Source organism: Malus domestica, chromosome 10 (genome assembly GCF_042453785.1).
Source record: "Malus domestica chromosome 10, GDT2T_hap1".
NCBI classification, from domain to species: domain Eukaryota; kingdom Viridiplantae; phylum Streptophyta; class Magnoliopsida; order Rosales; family Rosaceae; genus Malus; species Malus domestica.
Genome location: NC_091670.1, coordinates 3,399,269 through 3,416,769, shown reverse-complemented (window position 1 = coordinate 3,416,769; position 17,501 = coordinate 3,399,269). Strand labels below are relative to the sequence as shown.

General features: G+C 35.3%; 1 protein-coding gene across 1 annotated transcript; it reads left to right on the top strand.

Moving 5' to 3' along the window:
* The first annotated feature begins 4,309 nt into the window (after positions 1–4,309).
* On the top strand, positions 4,310–4,807 carry LOC103444696 (uncharacterized). The gene has a single exon (XM_008383650.2). It carries the CDS (start codon positions 4,310–4,312, stop codon positions 4,805–4,807), a length of 498 nt encoding a protein of 165 aa, XP_008381872.2.
* The last annotated feature ends 12,694 nt before the right edge of the window (positions 4,808–17,501 follow it).

The following is a 17,501-nucleotide window of genomic DNA, read 5'->3' as shown; positions in this document are numbered from 1 at the left end:
GTGATGATTGTTTGAGTGTAGTGAAAGACGAACTATGAATGGCTTGATCCCTGTTTAAGGTACGTAGGCAGTCTAACGAGGAGGTTAGATGCAGCCATAAAGTGTACGAAAAACTACTACGCAGTTGGACTATGAGTTGTGCCTTGTACATATCTGGGAGGCGGGGTATGTTATATATACATGTTATGGGTGACGTCACATGTCAATCCTGGAAGAATGTCGGGATCGGAGCATGACAGGTAAAGTGGGAGGGGTCTCCATTGAAGATAAGATGAAAGAAAATTGGTTGAGATGGTTTGGGTACATGAACCAAATATCTACAAATGCTATGGTAGAATAGGCGACTATGAGATAGAGGCTCAAGGCAAAAGGGGTGGAGGAAAAGTTAGGAAGACTTGGAAACAGACTAGCAAATTATATGCAGTATTTCTAGCTAGCGAAAGATTTGGTGCAAACACGATCATTGTGGTGTACAGTAGACCCCACTTAATGGCACAAGGCTTGGTTGTTGTTGTGTGTTGCTGTTGTAGTAAGGCCCAAAACATTGCATAAATTCGGCCTTGAACTCAAGAATATTAACGTAAAGCCTTACATTAGTTTTAAAACATCAAGGAAAGGTGAAGGTGAAACAAGTAGATTTATTGATGATTTTTTGCCACTCAGTACTACGATCTGGTGGTATTCCTCTCCACTTGGAAATAGGAGGTCTTAGGTTTGAATCTCGTGGATGGCGAATTTGATACCAAATTAGGTTGCCATTTGTGTGGCTTAGCCAAACTCACCCTCCCCTTAATGTAAAAATATCAATGTTCAAATTTTCAAAACCGTATAAAAATCGTGGCTTTTTTTTTTTTGTCTAAAATGCAATTTTATATTTTCCCAAAATATTTTACTGAACATTAATTAAATATTTATAAGACATTTTAAAGTTGTTCTACCAATTATAGAGCCACAAATGCATTTCTAATAGATTATTTAAGTTGAAACCTAAAATTAACTGAAAACATATTAGTTGGGCATAAAACATTGCTAAAATGGGGTTTCATCTCAAGAAATATTAACCGAAATTATTACAGTAATTTTAAAAGCCTTCTGGTGAGGATAAGGTTGAAAAAAATATATTTAATAATGATTCTTGTACGAATTTGCAAAATCGCCTAAAATCATGACCAACGTCTTTTATGTTTGCAAATTTTCTATTTTTTTTGTGCGAATTAAGAAAATCTTTATAGGGCATCTCAAAGTGGTTCTACTAATTTTTGAGTCACAAATGTATTTATAATAGAATATTTAAACCAAAACCCAAAAAATAAGTAAAAAAATAGCAGTGAGGCCGAACATTGCCTAAACGGGGTCTATATTCAAGAGTATCATAAAAAAGTCTTACATTAATTTTAGAAACATCATTGTGAGGCGAAGGTGAAAGCAAATAGATTTAATAAAGATTTTATATGAATTTGCAAAACCGACTAAAAACAGTGAGCAACCACATTTTATTGAGAAATGCAGATCTTTTATCTTCCCAAAATATTTTCTGTTAGCATTAAGAGAATATTTGTAATGCATTTCGAAAGTTTTATATTTGTAATGCATTTGGACAAGTTTCTACAATTTATTGAGCCACAGATTTAGTTTTAATGGTATATTTAACTCGAAACCTAAAAATTCTAAATGAAAAAAAAAAAATATTGTAGTGAGGCCCAAATCCTTGCCTTAATGTGGGAAAGTTATTCATTAATTTTAAGTACCTCACAGTAAGGCGAATGTGAAAACAAATGGACTAAATGATGATTTTCATAAGAATTTGCAAAACCAATAAAATACAATGAGTGTTAACTCTCGTAAAATATTTATCGTGACATTAAGAAAATCTTTACAAGACATTTGGAAGTGGGTTTACCAATAGTTGAGCCACATATGTATTTATAGTAGAATATTTAAGCCGAAACCTAAAAAATAAGTGAAAAAATGTAATGAGGCCCAAAACGTTTCTCAAACGGTGTTTCACCCTCAAGAAATATCAACAGAAACTCTTACATTAGTTTTTAAAACCGAGTCATCTAGATGTAGGCCTTATGACACCAAGTCAATTACTTGTTACAAAACTTTTAATTGCTAACAAAGACTCCACACCTATAGCTGTATGCTGTCATGTTACTTAATACTACGGTGTGGTGGTATACCTCTTTATTTCTAAGTGAATGGTTTTAGATTCAATTATCGTCAAAGGTGAAGTTGAACCACATTATTGTTGTAAGCCCATTCTAAGGTTTAGCCCACTCTTCTATCCCTTAGTGTAGATACAATTGTTTGTTCAAATAAATAAATAAATAAAAGACGACTACACATCTGCAGCCATGTGTTTTTGAAAGACTAATATATTTCTCATTTGATTGCACTTTCGTTCTCTAAATCCAGTTCTTTTAGAGACCAATACCTTAATGAACTAGACATTAAGTCTATAATTATAACAAAAGACTTCATACCTGTGTACTGTGCAAGTTGAGAATCAAGTCCCTCATTTAGTCTTCATTTATATCCAAACTGTTAGTCTGTTAATCCATTTATATACTTGTACAAATTGTTAGTACAAGAGTTATAAAAGTTTGCAATAACAAAAGACCGATACCCATACTACTTTATGAAAGTCGACAATCGCTCATTTTAATCGCACTTTGAAGATATTGTAGGAAATTACACACCCATCAGTGTGTTTATCATGTGATTATAATCTTGTACGATTGACAGACAGTCCATTTAGAACAAGAATTATAAAGGCTTAAGATTTGATAATATTTTTGTACGAATTTGCAAAATCACCTAAAAATCGTTAGTGTTAGCCCATGTTTTTGTGTGTGAAAAATACAAATTTTCTATTTTTCAAGAGCATTAAGAAAATCTTTATAGGGCATCTGAAAGTGGTCTACAAATTATTGAGCCATAAATGTATTTCTAATAGAATACGTTAATCCAAACCCAAAAAATAATATAAAAAAAACAGTGGTGCGATCCAACATTGCCTAAACGGGGTATATACTCAAGACTATGAACAAAAACTCTTACATTAATTTTAGAAACATCACACTGAGGCAAAGATGAAAACTAATAGATTGACTGATGATTTGTGCACAAATTTGCAAAACTAAGGAAAAATAGTGAGCAACCACATTTTTTGTGAGAAATCCCAATCCTTAATCTTCACAAAATATTTTTCGTTAGCATTAGGTCAATATATTTATAAAGTTATAAAGCGTTTGGAAGGAGTTTGACCAATTATTGAGCCACAAATTTAGTTTTAATAGAATATTTCAGCCAAAACCTAAAAAAAATAAAAAATAAAAAAATTGTAGTGAAGTCCAATTCTTTGCCTTAACAAGGGTCTATACTCAAGTATCGATGGAAAGTTATAAATTAATTTTAAGTGCCTCATGGTAAGGTGAATGTGAAAAGAAATGGACTTAATGAAGATTTTTATACAAATTTACAAAACTGAGAAAACACATTTTTTGTGAAAAATGCAAATGTTTCAATTTCGTAAAAAAAATTCTGTGACGTTAAGAAAAACTTAACAAGATATTTGAAAGTGGTTTTACCTGTTATTAAATCCAAAAATGTATTTTGTAGAATATTTAAGCCGAAACTTAAAAAATAAATGAAAAAAATTGTAATGAGGCCCAAAACGTTTCTCAAATGATGTTTCACCCTCAAAAAATATCAACATAAGGTTTTACATTAGTCTTCAGAACCAAGTCATCTAGATGTAGGTCTTATCAAACCAAGTCAATTACATGATACAAAACTTTTAATTGCTAAAAAAGACTCCACGCTCAATTTAAACGCACAGAACAGATGTTGAAGGAAAATGCTCACCCATCAATGTGTTTGATCTTGTCACTATAGTCTTGTAAACAAGTTAGAAAGTCTTATTTTATGATATAAGAAGTCTTTATTTATCTTACATGAGTTCTGGATTTATTTTTTATTTTTTATTTTGTAATGGGAATTACGTCTACAAGTTGCAGAATTGGCAGAAGAGTTACACAAAGAAATCAACCCGCACAGCAAATTTAACAAATAATATTGCGCCATACCAATGAGATCAGCCATGTTCATATCAATGAAAGAGATGGGAAACTGATTTGTCGTAATTAATATTAATAAAAGACCATAACTTGAGCTAGCTTGTTCTTATTTTCTTATAAATAGGATAGCAGGTTTGAACTAAGCATCACATTCACAGCAAGCAAATTAGATCATCAACAGAGAACAAAAAAGAGAGGCCATCCCAATCCCAACTACACTATACGATATGGCTCCACCAGTACTACCAAGCCCTTTTCTGCTGAAAGCAGATATCAACAACAAGTATTTGCGCTATCAACTTGATTCAGAAAGTGACCTTCATGAGATTGTCCAGTTTTCTGAGGACAATGAAAATAGCAGGTTCATAAAGTTCACCACCGAGAAGCCAAACAATGAGGACTACGCCGACAAGAATTACGTGCATATCAAATGCTCCTACAACGGCAACTACTTGAGAAGGGTGGACCAAAACAGGCTATTGGTCCTTGCCGCAGCTGCTGACCGAAACGAAACCAAAGACAATTGGGCTTGCACATTATTCAAGGTCGAGCATGTCGGACCACCTGACAGCAACAACCTAATCACGCGCTGCCGATTACGTCACTTACAAAGCGACCTCTTAACCAGGCCGTTCATTGAAAACAGATTCGAATTACGCCTCAACCAAAAAACACCTGATGCTGGAGGGGTGGATATCTACTCAGTCTCCCAAGTCAGATGTTGATGATCAGTATGCATGATGTTTGTGGGTAACGTCTCTGGAAACCCTCACGAGACTTCACTCGTCCCATTTGGGTCACCTATGGGTTTAAAAGGCTTGTTGCATGTGCGAATGCAATCGTGTTCCCCGCGAAAGTGGCATTGGTTTTCATCACTACTTTTTTCCTTGTTTTTAGTTTTTGAATTTCACTGTAATCTGTGTGTTTATAGCAATAATAATAAACTCATGTCTTATCTTTGTGTTTGGATAAGTCATCTGCAAGTGTATGATTCACTAGCTTTTAGTGTAATCTGTGTGTTTGTTGCAATAATAATAAAGATTGGTAATTCAGTTGTCTAACTAATCTGCATGTTCAAAACTCAACTCAATTAGAATTTTTTGCTTTACTTGAAATTGGGGAGCTTAATGGATAGCAACGAAGTACCTGAGATATCTTTTTTATATATCTAAACCATAAATTTGGAATTAGGGATCGTTAGATATAACCAAACACAAAGTTTGAAATATTCAAATTTCAGTTAATCATTTTTTCAGAGGGACTCAAAGTTCGCGAGGGGAATTGACAACGGAGCTCGCAAGGGGAGAGTTTTTTTTTTCGCAACAAACGGTAAAAACGGCCATGAGCGGTAGGTCTCGGGTTCGATACTTGGGAGCAGCCTCTCCATAAATAGGGGTAAGGCTAGCCGACATTCACCTCTCCCAGACCCTGCGTAAAGCTGGAGCCTTGTGCATTGGGTACGACCTTTTAAACGGTAAAAACGGCGGTGAAAAACTCGGGAAAATTGTCCTTTTAAGTGTCGTTTTTTTGCAGCGAAGAGCAGGTATCCCTTGTCTTTATAAATTTCTCCTTCCTGCATTTCTTCTCGGGTACAATTGGCAGATATCTTCCCAAGGGCTTTAGGAAATTAGGAATAATAATTTTTTAGTTAAAATTCCTCCATTTTGACTAAAAAGCCTGATTTATGGCATTTACTGTCCAACTTGAGGGGACTGTGCAGAATTAATATGATCAAATCATTTTTTTATATATACAAATTATAGCATTTATGAAATAAATATATTTAGTTGTTAAAAGAGATAGATAATTGGAATCGAAGTTGCACCGACGTGCGTATACATGATTATACGAACCATCTACGATATTGATAAAGTCATATTCTATTACTTTGATTTTATGAATGACTTACTTTCCATGATATGATGTGCGAGATGAATTGATTGTGACCACTATTATGGTACTATTATTATATATGTAGTTTTTAATATATATATATATATATATATATATATATATATATATATATATATATATATATATATATATGTATATGTATATATAGGTATTGAAATATCCCACATCAGCTATATCTATAAGTACAGAAAAGTTTAAATATCATATCCCCACTCCATCTAACACCGAGACCCTTTGTGATAAAACCTCACACCTGACAGACTGTGTGGGTAGTAATTACCAAGTTGGGGCTATATCGATATTGTTGAATGTGGGCCCATCTCTTTGATTGATTTTTGATGAGATAAAACTTGATCCACTCATACTTTGTTTATCAACCCCTCAGGACATAGCGAGAATCAGGAGAACTTCGATGGTGGCAAGTGGGCTTGGCAATGAGGTTTCATCCCTTGGATTTTGGGTGATGATTCCTCTACTGCATATTTATTTTGTCAGTAATATTTGCATGATCACACTCTTGATTATGCATAGCACTACACTTTTATGTGTTTACTGTTGTATGAAACTTCTAGCTGCTCTGATGTGTTGTGATAATAATGGGATCTAAACCCTAAATATATGTTCCTAAGTAGGGAGGATGATTACAAAACTTTGTAGCAACTTTTGATTTATTATTTATGAATGTTTTGATTCAAATTCACTCACATCGTAATTATCTTACTATGACTTCGTTATTAAGTTGGCTTGTCAAGTCATCCCTGAATGGGGCCATATGGTCAATTTAGTGACGGCCATGATATCTCGGCCTCGTAACTTGTGTTATTGGGGTCTGGGTGTCAAAGCGATTGGATTAACAACGAGGACATCCGAGGTAAAGTAAGAGTGGTCTCCATTGAAGATAAGATAAAAGAAAATAGGTTAAGGTGGTTTGGGTACATGAACCGAATATCTAAAAATGCTATGGTAGAAGAGACGACTGTGAAAGGGAGACTCAGGTCAAAAGGGGTTGAGGAAAAGTTAGGAAGACTTGGAAATAGACTATAGGAAATGATATGAAGTATTTTTAGCTAACGGAATATTTGGTGCAAACCTGATCGTAATGAAGTATTTTAAAATGTGAAATTACGAAAATACCCTTCAAGGCAAATACGTTGACTTTTGTTGACCGCTTTTTCGTGTCATGTAAGATCTATTTTCTTGGCTTATGCTCGTAGTACTCATCGCTACGAACACATGGGCGCAAACGGAACGTAAATTGAAGTTATAACGAAGGAGTTATTAACGAACCAAGTCGAGGGCAAAATGGTCAATTGACCATAAATTTGGAAGGCTCCAGATTTTGTTGGAGCCATCAATCTGTGCCATGTGTGTGGTTGTGATGGAAAAGAAAGAATATGAAAGAGAGAGATTCACGGAGGAGAGAAAAGAGAAATGAGAGAAATGAGGGTAGATGCCCAATGAGAAAGAAGAGAAAACGAGAGAGAGAGAGAGTGACCAATCAGAGAGGAGAGAAAGGAGGGGAAATGAGAGAGTGGAGGAGCACCGGATCACCCCTCAGTCGGTTCATTCCCGCCGACCCGACCCGTAGCGTGACCTTTCTGACGTGTTTCCACTAGTTTTCTGGTTACACAAACCTCGCCACCACCACCATCAAACCACTCACCTTGAACCCAGGCACAAAGCCTAAACAAGTTTGGGGGTGTCGGGTTTGATTTCAGGACAAATTGGAAAGCATCCATTTCTAGGGTTCCGGCGGGATCGAGGGCGATTTGAGGTGTTTCCTGGTCGAATTGGACCTCGACTCAGGTATAAAATTTGGAAATTTTTAGAATTGTTGAATTTTTCGGCGAGTCAAGGCGGCCAACTGCCATGTGTGATGGCTCATGCGGCGGTGCGTGGCCTTCCGGGCCGGCGCCTCATGGCCGCTCGTACGGCGATGTGTGGGGAAAACCAGAGGTCCCTCCTTAGGTTTTTCAACGTGCCGGATCCAAATTCGCCGTCCATTTTAAATTCTAACGTTTTAGTATAGTTTTACTAATTGGTCCCTAATTGTGTTTAGGCTTGTTGGCGGGAAGCGACGTCATCCTTGCTAGTTCAAGCGGTTCTTGGGCAATAAAATCAGTGAGTGGACCCCTTCTTAACTTACTTGTTTTTATAAAATATTAGCCTAGCATGCATTCCATATTTCATGATTTGAATATGATTTATAATATGCTTTATAGACTTTTATAATTATGGTTTACGAAATAGTTGATTTATCGAAATTACGTTTGATTAAAGGTATTGAATTATTGGATTTGCATATATGGATTTCTATGATTTTCGAACATGATTTATATTACGGTTTTACGAGCATGAATTATTTTATGGATTTCATGAGTACGATTTATCTTGGATTTATAAGATAAGGTTTGACCTAGCAAGCTTCGAATTTTGATACGAGTTTTGGAGATATGTTTTTGGCACACCAAGATTTACCTAGTGGTTATTATACGACACATTCGCACAGCACGAGTATAGATGTCTATGGCCATAGGACACAGAGGATGAAGGAGTGAGATATGATATATTATATACCCCTAGCTTCACTGCTGAAAGCAGTGTTGAACAACTTCACTAGCCACGGCTAGTGTCAGTGTGGATGTTTGCTATTTTATGCAACTTCACCTTCGGGTGATAGACAGGTTGTACAACTTCACCTTCAGGTGATGGACAGGTTATTTAGCTTCACCTTTGGGTGATGGACAAGTATTGCCTTCGGGCGAGTATGATATCCCTAGTTGAGTACCTCACTAATGAGATTTACGAATTTGCCTTCGGGTGTTATTACCATTTCACAGCATTGGTTTTACATACATGTTTTACGAATGTTTTACATGGCATGCTAGGGATTTTATAAAACCTACTACGTAGTATTATATATGTGTTTTCAAAACAGGGGGTTATTATATTCAAAAATAAATTTTTTTCCTACTATTAGTATTATTATTTAGGATCGAGGCACATGATCCCGGCGTTAGGGCATTTTGGCATAGGTATCCGCAAGTCTTCTCAGTATTGGTATCATTTCCTTGTTCATATCTTTTCTTAGTAATTCTTCCATATTATTCTTAGTAGTTGTATGCTCTGAACACGTTCTTGCAATGGCATTTTTCATTCTAATTGCATATTCTTTTTTTTGCATGCATGTTTAAAATGGCTTCGTCACCCTCGGATGTCGGCCAACACATGCCTACCTTGGTATGTGGGGATATCGGGGTTGGGACGTGTCAAGTAAAGCCCAAAACATTGCATAAATTGGGGCTTGTACTCAAGAATATTAATGTAAAGCCTTACATTAGTTTTAAAACATCAGGGAAAGGTGAAGGTGAAAACAAGTAGATTTAATGATGATTTTTTGCCACTCAGTACTACGGTTTGGTGGTATTCCTCTCGACTTGGAAGTGAGAGGTCTTAGGTTTGAATCTCGTGGATGGGGAATTTGATACCAAATTAGGCTGCCCTTTGTGTGGCATAGCTGAACTCCTCCTCCCCTTAGTGTAAAAACATCGATGTATTAAAAAAATGATATTTTTTTTACAAATTTTCAAAACCATCTAAAAATCGTGACATATATATATATATATATATGTCTAAAATGCAATTCATTATTTTCAAAAAATATTTTACTGAACATTAATTAAATATTTATAAGGCATTTGAAAGTTACTCTACCAATTACAGAGCCACAAATGCATTTCTAATAGATTATGAGTGCTACTAAAACCACCCCCTTGTGTTATTTTCCAACCCACCTTTTAATCAAAATTTTAATCACACAATTATCCTTTTAGCAAAAGACTTTTAGATCCACATTTATAAATTTGTTATAACTTTAATTAAATAAACTAAAAGAGAATAAAGAAAACCTAAAACTAAAAAAAGTAAAAATAAATCCATCATCCTCCCAAATCATCCACGATGGACTGACGACTATCAAATCCCCAATCATCCATTACCCTCCCTAGCAACAAATAGCACCCCACTCTCCCTTTCAATTATGGTACTACCACACCTCCATCATCTCCTCCTTTTCCTCATAAATGAACAACGACGAGAACCCAGATTTTAAAATCAAAGAATACCCAATTCTAGTTGGAATAAATCGCTTTGGAGCAATCTACCTCTGTATTGGAAAACTCCCCCTGTGTTTCTCTCTTCCTTTCCCTTTAGTTTCTCTCTCTTTCCAAAGGAGATGCCGCCAAGCAAGTGTCAAAGGTTTTTCTTTTTGATGGGGGTGGGAGGAGGTTCTGGTGTGTTTAGGGTGGTGGCAATTAAGGAAGCATGAAGTTTTTTTTTTATTTTTTTATTTTTAAATATTAATATTATTGTTTAAAAAATTAGAAATTAGTTATTTTAGGAATAATGGTGGGTGGAGAAATAATATTTTAATTTTTTTAATTTTTATGATGGGTAAAAATAGAATAATGGGGTGGGTCTATCATCACTCTAGATTATTTAAGCTGAAACCTAAAAATTAACTGAAAACATATTAGTTAGGCACAATACCTTAATGAACGAGACATTAAGTCATGTGCTTTGTGAAAGAATAATATATTTCTCATTTAATTGCACTTTTGTTCTCTAAATCCAGTTCTTTTACAGACCAATACTTTAATGAACGAGACATTAAGTCTATAATTATACCAAAAGACTTCACACCTATGTAGTGTGAAATACCGTTCCTGAATTTCACTATTGTAATCTACGTATTTCGTATGGGCGGGATTTATAGTATTTTCATGAATTTAAATTAATTCTAGATTTTAATTACCTAATTACAAAGTTTGAATTTTGGAAAATAATTGTTATATCCGTAGAACTTCGAGGGTCACTCTTAATGTTTTTAATGGGGCTTGACCTCACAAGCGCTTAAGCGAAGGCCATACGTGAATCGGATCGAGAAAGGAACTTCACGGAAGTTTTAGAAGTTACTTCAAAAAAAAAAAAGGAAACCAATCAGGAAAAAGAAAAGGAGGGAAAAAAAGAAGGGGGAGTTGCGGGAGAGACAGGAGAAAAGAGGGGGAGAGGGGGAAGAAGGAGGAACATGAGGAACAAGGAGGGAGGAGACGAATCAGAAGAGGAGAGAGGTGAGGGTGACCAATGAAAAAGCAAAGAAAAGAAAGAAAGGAGAGAGGTGCAGGGCACCCATCCCCCGTGACCTGTGTACCCAGTTTCGACCTGGAGGGATTTCTGGCCAAGTTCCACCATTTTTCAGGCGATTTTTGCCCAGTTTTCACTTGACATCAACATGATGTCATCCCAGCTTCCATTCCCACCTAAGTTTGGTGGTCATTGGTCGTGATTTCACGATGAAAGTTCATGTTGAGCCGAAGGCACCACTACGGTGAATCCACTATTCCTGAAACGATTTGGTGCAATTTTTATCACCAAAATACTTCCCTTGAACCCAAGAACCATGCCCAGTCAATTGTTGAGACGTTGGGGTTCGATTTGGTGGTGATTAGAAGAACACCCTTTATAGGGTTTCCGACGGGTTTTAATGGAATTGGATCTCTTCCTGGCCAAATTGGCCTTAGTCACAGGTATGAAAGTTGCTCCCCTCACTGAGATATACCTGCCTGTAAATTTTGATAATTTTTAAAAATAGTTGAATTTTTCTGGTAAGTCGGGGCGGCAGGTGTGGCGGCAGCCTGGCAAGTGGGTTGAAGATGTCCTTTTAAGTTAAAATAAATGCCTTGACTTCATAATTGATATCCGTATGACGTAATTTGATTGTTTGGACTTAGTTTCATTACGATACCTTACTTGGTCTAATTATGAATGAATGATCTAACCGTTGGATCGTCACCAAACCTTACTTCGTGATAGAACATAATATTTGTGCATCATAGAAACTTGCGGATCGGGAATTCGACGTATAGATCTTCCCTAATTGGATTTCTATGTTGGTAAAATAAATTGTTGACCGCCACTTAATTCTAGTAATTGTTTGAAGATCTGACCACCGGATCGCGATGGGAATTTAGTATGAGCATAATGTGGGCTTTGGGAAGTTACGGATCCGAAATCCAATGAGTGGATCTTCTAGACTGAATTGTGTAGAATTGTGGACCCTACCTTTGACCGAGAGTTGACTTTTGGTCAACATGTCTCGAAACGTTCCCAATAATAAAATTAGTACTACGGGAGACTTAAGTGAAGTCTAGTGGACCTATATTGGTTGGAGAGTGACTTGAATATTGTGATATGGTTATTACCTTAATTTCTTATATTAATATCATTTGTAAACGTGCTTTGGACTTATAAATATGATTTCTATTGTAATGTGATTTTTCATATATTTAGCCATAGACTTATGTTTATTAAACATGATTTGGCTTGTGTATTGATGATAATGGTGATATATGGATGTTTAATTATTTCTAGTAATGTGAAGGTTAAGTATGATAAATTTATGGCTATGCGATCTTAGAATCCTATTTGAAATATTCTGTAGAACTTATATGCTTGTGTGATATATTAGTTGGTGGCCATGAGAAGTTGATGGTGTAGGAGACTACGTTGTAATTCATAGGGATTAGTGTGATGTATAGAAATATGAGTGACTTTAAAATATGTGATATTGGTGATTACCCTATTTTCGTAATTGTTATCCTATGTCGATATGACTTGGTTTTATAAATATGTTTTCCATTGAATTGTTATTTTTAATGCTTAGCCATTGATTTAAGTTTATGAAATGAGATTTGACATGCGTATATTGAAATATGGTTTGATTGATTTGATTGGCATGTTGTGATGAAATGTGAGAACTAATGGTAGATTGTTAACCCGTGGTGATGGGGATTTGTTGCTTCGTTATGATTTCATCTTCTGCTTCGTTGATTCGTTCTAAATTTAGTATTTGTGCCTTATTTCCTTGGTTGAGCTTTTGTAAATTAAGTAACTTGTACTTGTCTCATTTCTTTGAGCCATTGTATATATGGTTGCTGGCCTTCTGCGATTCTGTTGAGTGATGGTCCGGAATCGTATCCACTCGGATTCCGTTGAGTGATGGTCTGGAATCCTTTATACTCCGTGATTTCGTTGAGTGATGTTCCGGAATTGTATCTGATTTGGGTTTCATTTAGTTGTTGTTATACATTGTACTACACGATTCCGTTGAGTGATGATCCGGAATCGTATCCACTCGGATTCCGTTGAGTGATGGTCCAAAATCCCTTTCTTCGGAGAAGTAGGTTTGATTTAACTGTGTCACTTTAGCCTTCGTTTGAGCATATTGTGAATAATGGGTTTGAGAATATTATGAATTGAAGTATAAAAGCGGTTGTACGTCCGTGGGATTCCTTCGAGATTTTCTACGATTCAATTATAATTTCATAGTTTATGAATTTAGAAGATATGAGAATGATTGTTATTATTTTGACCATATTAGTTAATTAATGTGGCTAGAAGATGGTTTTGTGCGTTGTCGGTTCTGAAATATGATGTATGTTGTGAATTGAGATATCATGTTGAGTCATAGTGATTTATATGAAGGATGGAAGGGAAATCTTGATTTTTTTCATGTGGGTTTGTTATGTTACCTTGAGTCTAGGAATTTTATGCTTGTCAAGTTCAATTGATTGATGTGATAATTGGATGGTGTTTGAACGCTTATGAGTGGATGAATGACGAGATGACTAAAAATTATTATTGTACTTTGTTAAATGTTCCTTGAGGTGCTACAAGATTGAATTGTGGTATTATGTTGAGACCTAGGGGTCTATGTGTTGAATGTTCGATTGAAGTGGAATAATGAACTATGAATGGCTTGATCCCTATTGAGGGTACGTAGGCAATCTAACGAGGAGGTTAGATACAGCCATAAAATATACAAAAATTTCTATGAGATTTGGATCTTGAATTATGCTATGCACATATCTCGGAGGCGGGGTAGGTTGAGATACGGGTATTTGATGACGTCATGTGTCGATCCTGGACGTATGTCGGGTTTGGGGCGTGACATGTAGTGTGCAAGTTGAGAATCAAGTCCCTCATTTAGTCTTCATTTATACCCAAACTATTAGTCTGTTAATCCATTTATAAACTTGTATACATTTTTAGTATAAGAGTTATAAAAGCTTGCAATATTAAAAGACCTATAGCCATACTATTTTATGAAAGTCGACAATCGCTCATTTTAATCGCACTTTGAAGATATTGCAGGAAATTACACACCCATCAGTGTGTTTATCATGTAATTATAATCTTATACGACTAACAATCCATTTAGAACAAGAATTATAAAAGGCTTAAGATTTGATAATATTTTTTTACGAATTTGCAAAATCGCCTAAAAATAATGAGTGTTAGCCCACGTTTTTTGTGTGAAAAATGCAAATTTTCTATTTTTCAAGAGCATTAAGAAAATCATTATAGGGCATCTGAAAGTGTTTCTACCAATTATTGAGCCACAAATGTATTTCTAATAGAATATTTTAACCCAAACCCAAAAAATAATTAAAAAAACAATAGTGAGGTCCAACATTGCCTAAACGGGGTATATACTCAAGAATATCAACAAAAACTCTTACATTAATCTTAGAAACATCACACTGCGGCAAAGACAAAACCGCGAGGGCATGGTCGGGACCCAAAGCGGACAATATCGTGTTACGGTTGAGTCGTGCTTGGGATGTGGTGGGGGCCCAGGCCAAAATGTGACACAAAACCTAAAAAATAAATGAAAAAAAATTGTAGTGAAGCCCAACTCTTTGCCTTAACCAGGGTCTATACTCAAGTATCGATGGAAAGTTATAAATTAATTCTAAGTGCCTCATGGTAAGGTGAATGTGAAAACAAATGGACTTAATGAAGATTTTTATACAAATTTACAAAATTGACAAACCACATTTTTTTTGTGAAAAATGCAAATGTTTCATTTTCGTAAAAAAAAATTCCATGACGTTAAGAAAAACTTAACAAGATATTTGAAAGTGGTTTTACCAGTTATTAAAGCCACAAATGTATTTATTGTAGAATATTTAAACCGAAACTTAAAAAATAAATGAAAAAAATTGTAATGAGGCCCAAAATGTTTCTCAAACAATGTTTCACCCTCAAGAAATATCAACATAAAGTTTTACATTAGTCTTCAGAACCAAGTCATCTAGATGTAGGTCTTATCAAACCAAATCAATCAAATGATACAAAACTTTTAATTGCTAAAAAAAGACTTCACGCTCAGTTTACACGCATAGAAGAGATGTTGATGGAAAATGCGCACCCATCAATGTGTTCGATTTTGTAACTATAGTCATGTACAAGTTAGAAAGTCTTATTTTATGATATAAAAAGTCTTTATTTATCTTATATGAGTTTTGGATTTTATTTTTTTTATTTTGTAATGGGAATTACATCTACAAGTTGCAGAATTGGCAGAAGAGTTATACAAAGAAATCAAACCGATCAGCTAATTTAACAAATATTGCGTCACAGCAATGAGATCAGCCGTGTTCATATCAATGAAAGAGATGGGAAACTGATTTGTCGAACTTAACATTAATTAAAGACCATAACTTGAGCTAGCTTGTGCTTAATTTCTTACAAATAGGATAGCAGGTTTGAACTAAGCATCACATTCACAGCAAGCAAATTAGATCATCAAGAGAGAATAAAAAAGAAAGAGCATCCCAATCCCAACTCCACCTGTACTACCAAGCCCTTTAGAACCCCATGAACGAAGAATTCATAGTAATTCTAAGAAGGAAATTTTGCATAAAATAAAACTAGAGAAGAAGAACCAAATCAAATCCTCCCTGCCGCTGCTGCCCTCTCTACTTCACGCCAGCAGAAAAATCCCCCTCTTCCGCTGCTACCCGCTCTGCTTTTATCTGCGACCAAGTCTTCCTAAAAATAGGAATTCCAGTCAATTTGAAGTTCTTTCCTAAGATATCTCCACCGCCTATTGGTCTTCAACATAAGAATAAAATAACATTTAATTAAATGGATGAAGCCAATGTAATTAGGAAGACTAAAACATATAAGATGTATCAAAAACTTGTAAAATTCCACTTTTATCAATAAGCATCTTAATCCTTATAAATTACAAAAATTAAAGTAATTTAATAAAAATAGTTTGAATGAGGCACTAACAAATATAAATATAATAGGGTAACAATTGTAATAAATACGTGTCTATCAAATACCCCCAACCTTATCTTTTGCTAGTCCTCCAGCAAAACAAAAAGACACAATTAAAAAAATTGATCTTTCCAAACAACTTAGGGAGTCTACACACAGGCATACCAATAATAATAAAGTATAACAACACATAAGGCTCAAACCATAGTCACAAAATAACACATTCTAGAGACATAACATGCTCGAGTAAAAATAGCCAAAAGTTGATACAACACAAATGCAAGTATACGCTCAATTCGCACAACTTCAACCCTAAACTCACAAGATATACGCTCAATTAGCACTCAACTCAAGGTGTTTAAGGTTAAGTGTATACACTCAAAAGATCATTACATGAATGCTCTACCATAAGCTTGCAGATCAATCTGATCTCCACAATTCAAAAATTACTCTCCTTGGATCAAGTAGGTCTTTATCGAAGGTTGTAATGGAGGCTTACGGTGAATGGCTAAACAAATGAAAGGATTGGGAATACAAACATTATGAGAAAATATTAGAGTGTTTTTTATTACCATAAGCACAAAACACTAATCACTCTAAAAAATAGCATCAACAAGCGTAGCATCTTCAGTCTACTTTTCCTTCTTTTGTATAAGATATTCTCTCATGCACAATACAAATTCTGTAAATCACCAGAGCAAAGACAACATCACATGTTGTTCTCTCATACCCCATATTCATATGAAAATAAGCACTTGACATCACCAACACATTTGAGCTGCTTTCATTACCCTTATGCAAGTACAGGACAAAATCTCACATCCTCTTCATTGATTCCTCTTTTTTTGTTTTTTTTTTTTTAATGACACCACTTCCAGCTTTCAACTCTTAGTGAATAACATTAAAGCGCAAATTTCTAGCCTTGATAATCAACCACCTTCGTCCATACATCCCTTTTATGCAAACAAATTAAGCTCCAGCGAAACAATCACTCTATCATTTTCTCAGAACAATTAAGGGTAGGATATATAAATAGGGGTTAGGAATGGTAGGGAGTTTGGCTCACAAAGAAAAGGCTCCATTAAAGGCTCAAGGGGGCTAACTAGGAGTAACGTATAGGACACTGGCATATATGGCAATGATGTTAAAGTCCTAATGCCTACTATCTTCTCCAAGTTGAAGCAATACATGACACGAAGTCTCGAAAAGGTCTCAAAGCAAGTTCTGGAGATGCATAACATATAAGATTGCACACATGAAAAGAACAAAAGTGTATGAAAAATGCACACACTACATTTAGGCACAAAAGCTCACATGGATGCGGGTTTTATTCAAGTTAAGCATGCTCAACTTAATAAAATTTACATAATATCAACC

Coding starts and splice junctions, on each gene's coding strand:
- LOC103444696 (XM_008383650.2), top strand. CDS start 4,310: ATGGCTCCACCAGTACTACCAAGCCCTTTTCTGCTGAAAGCAGATATC.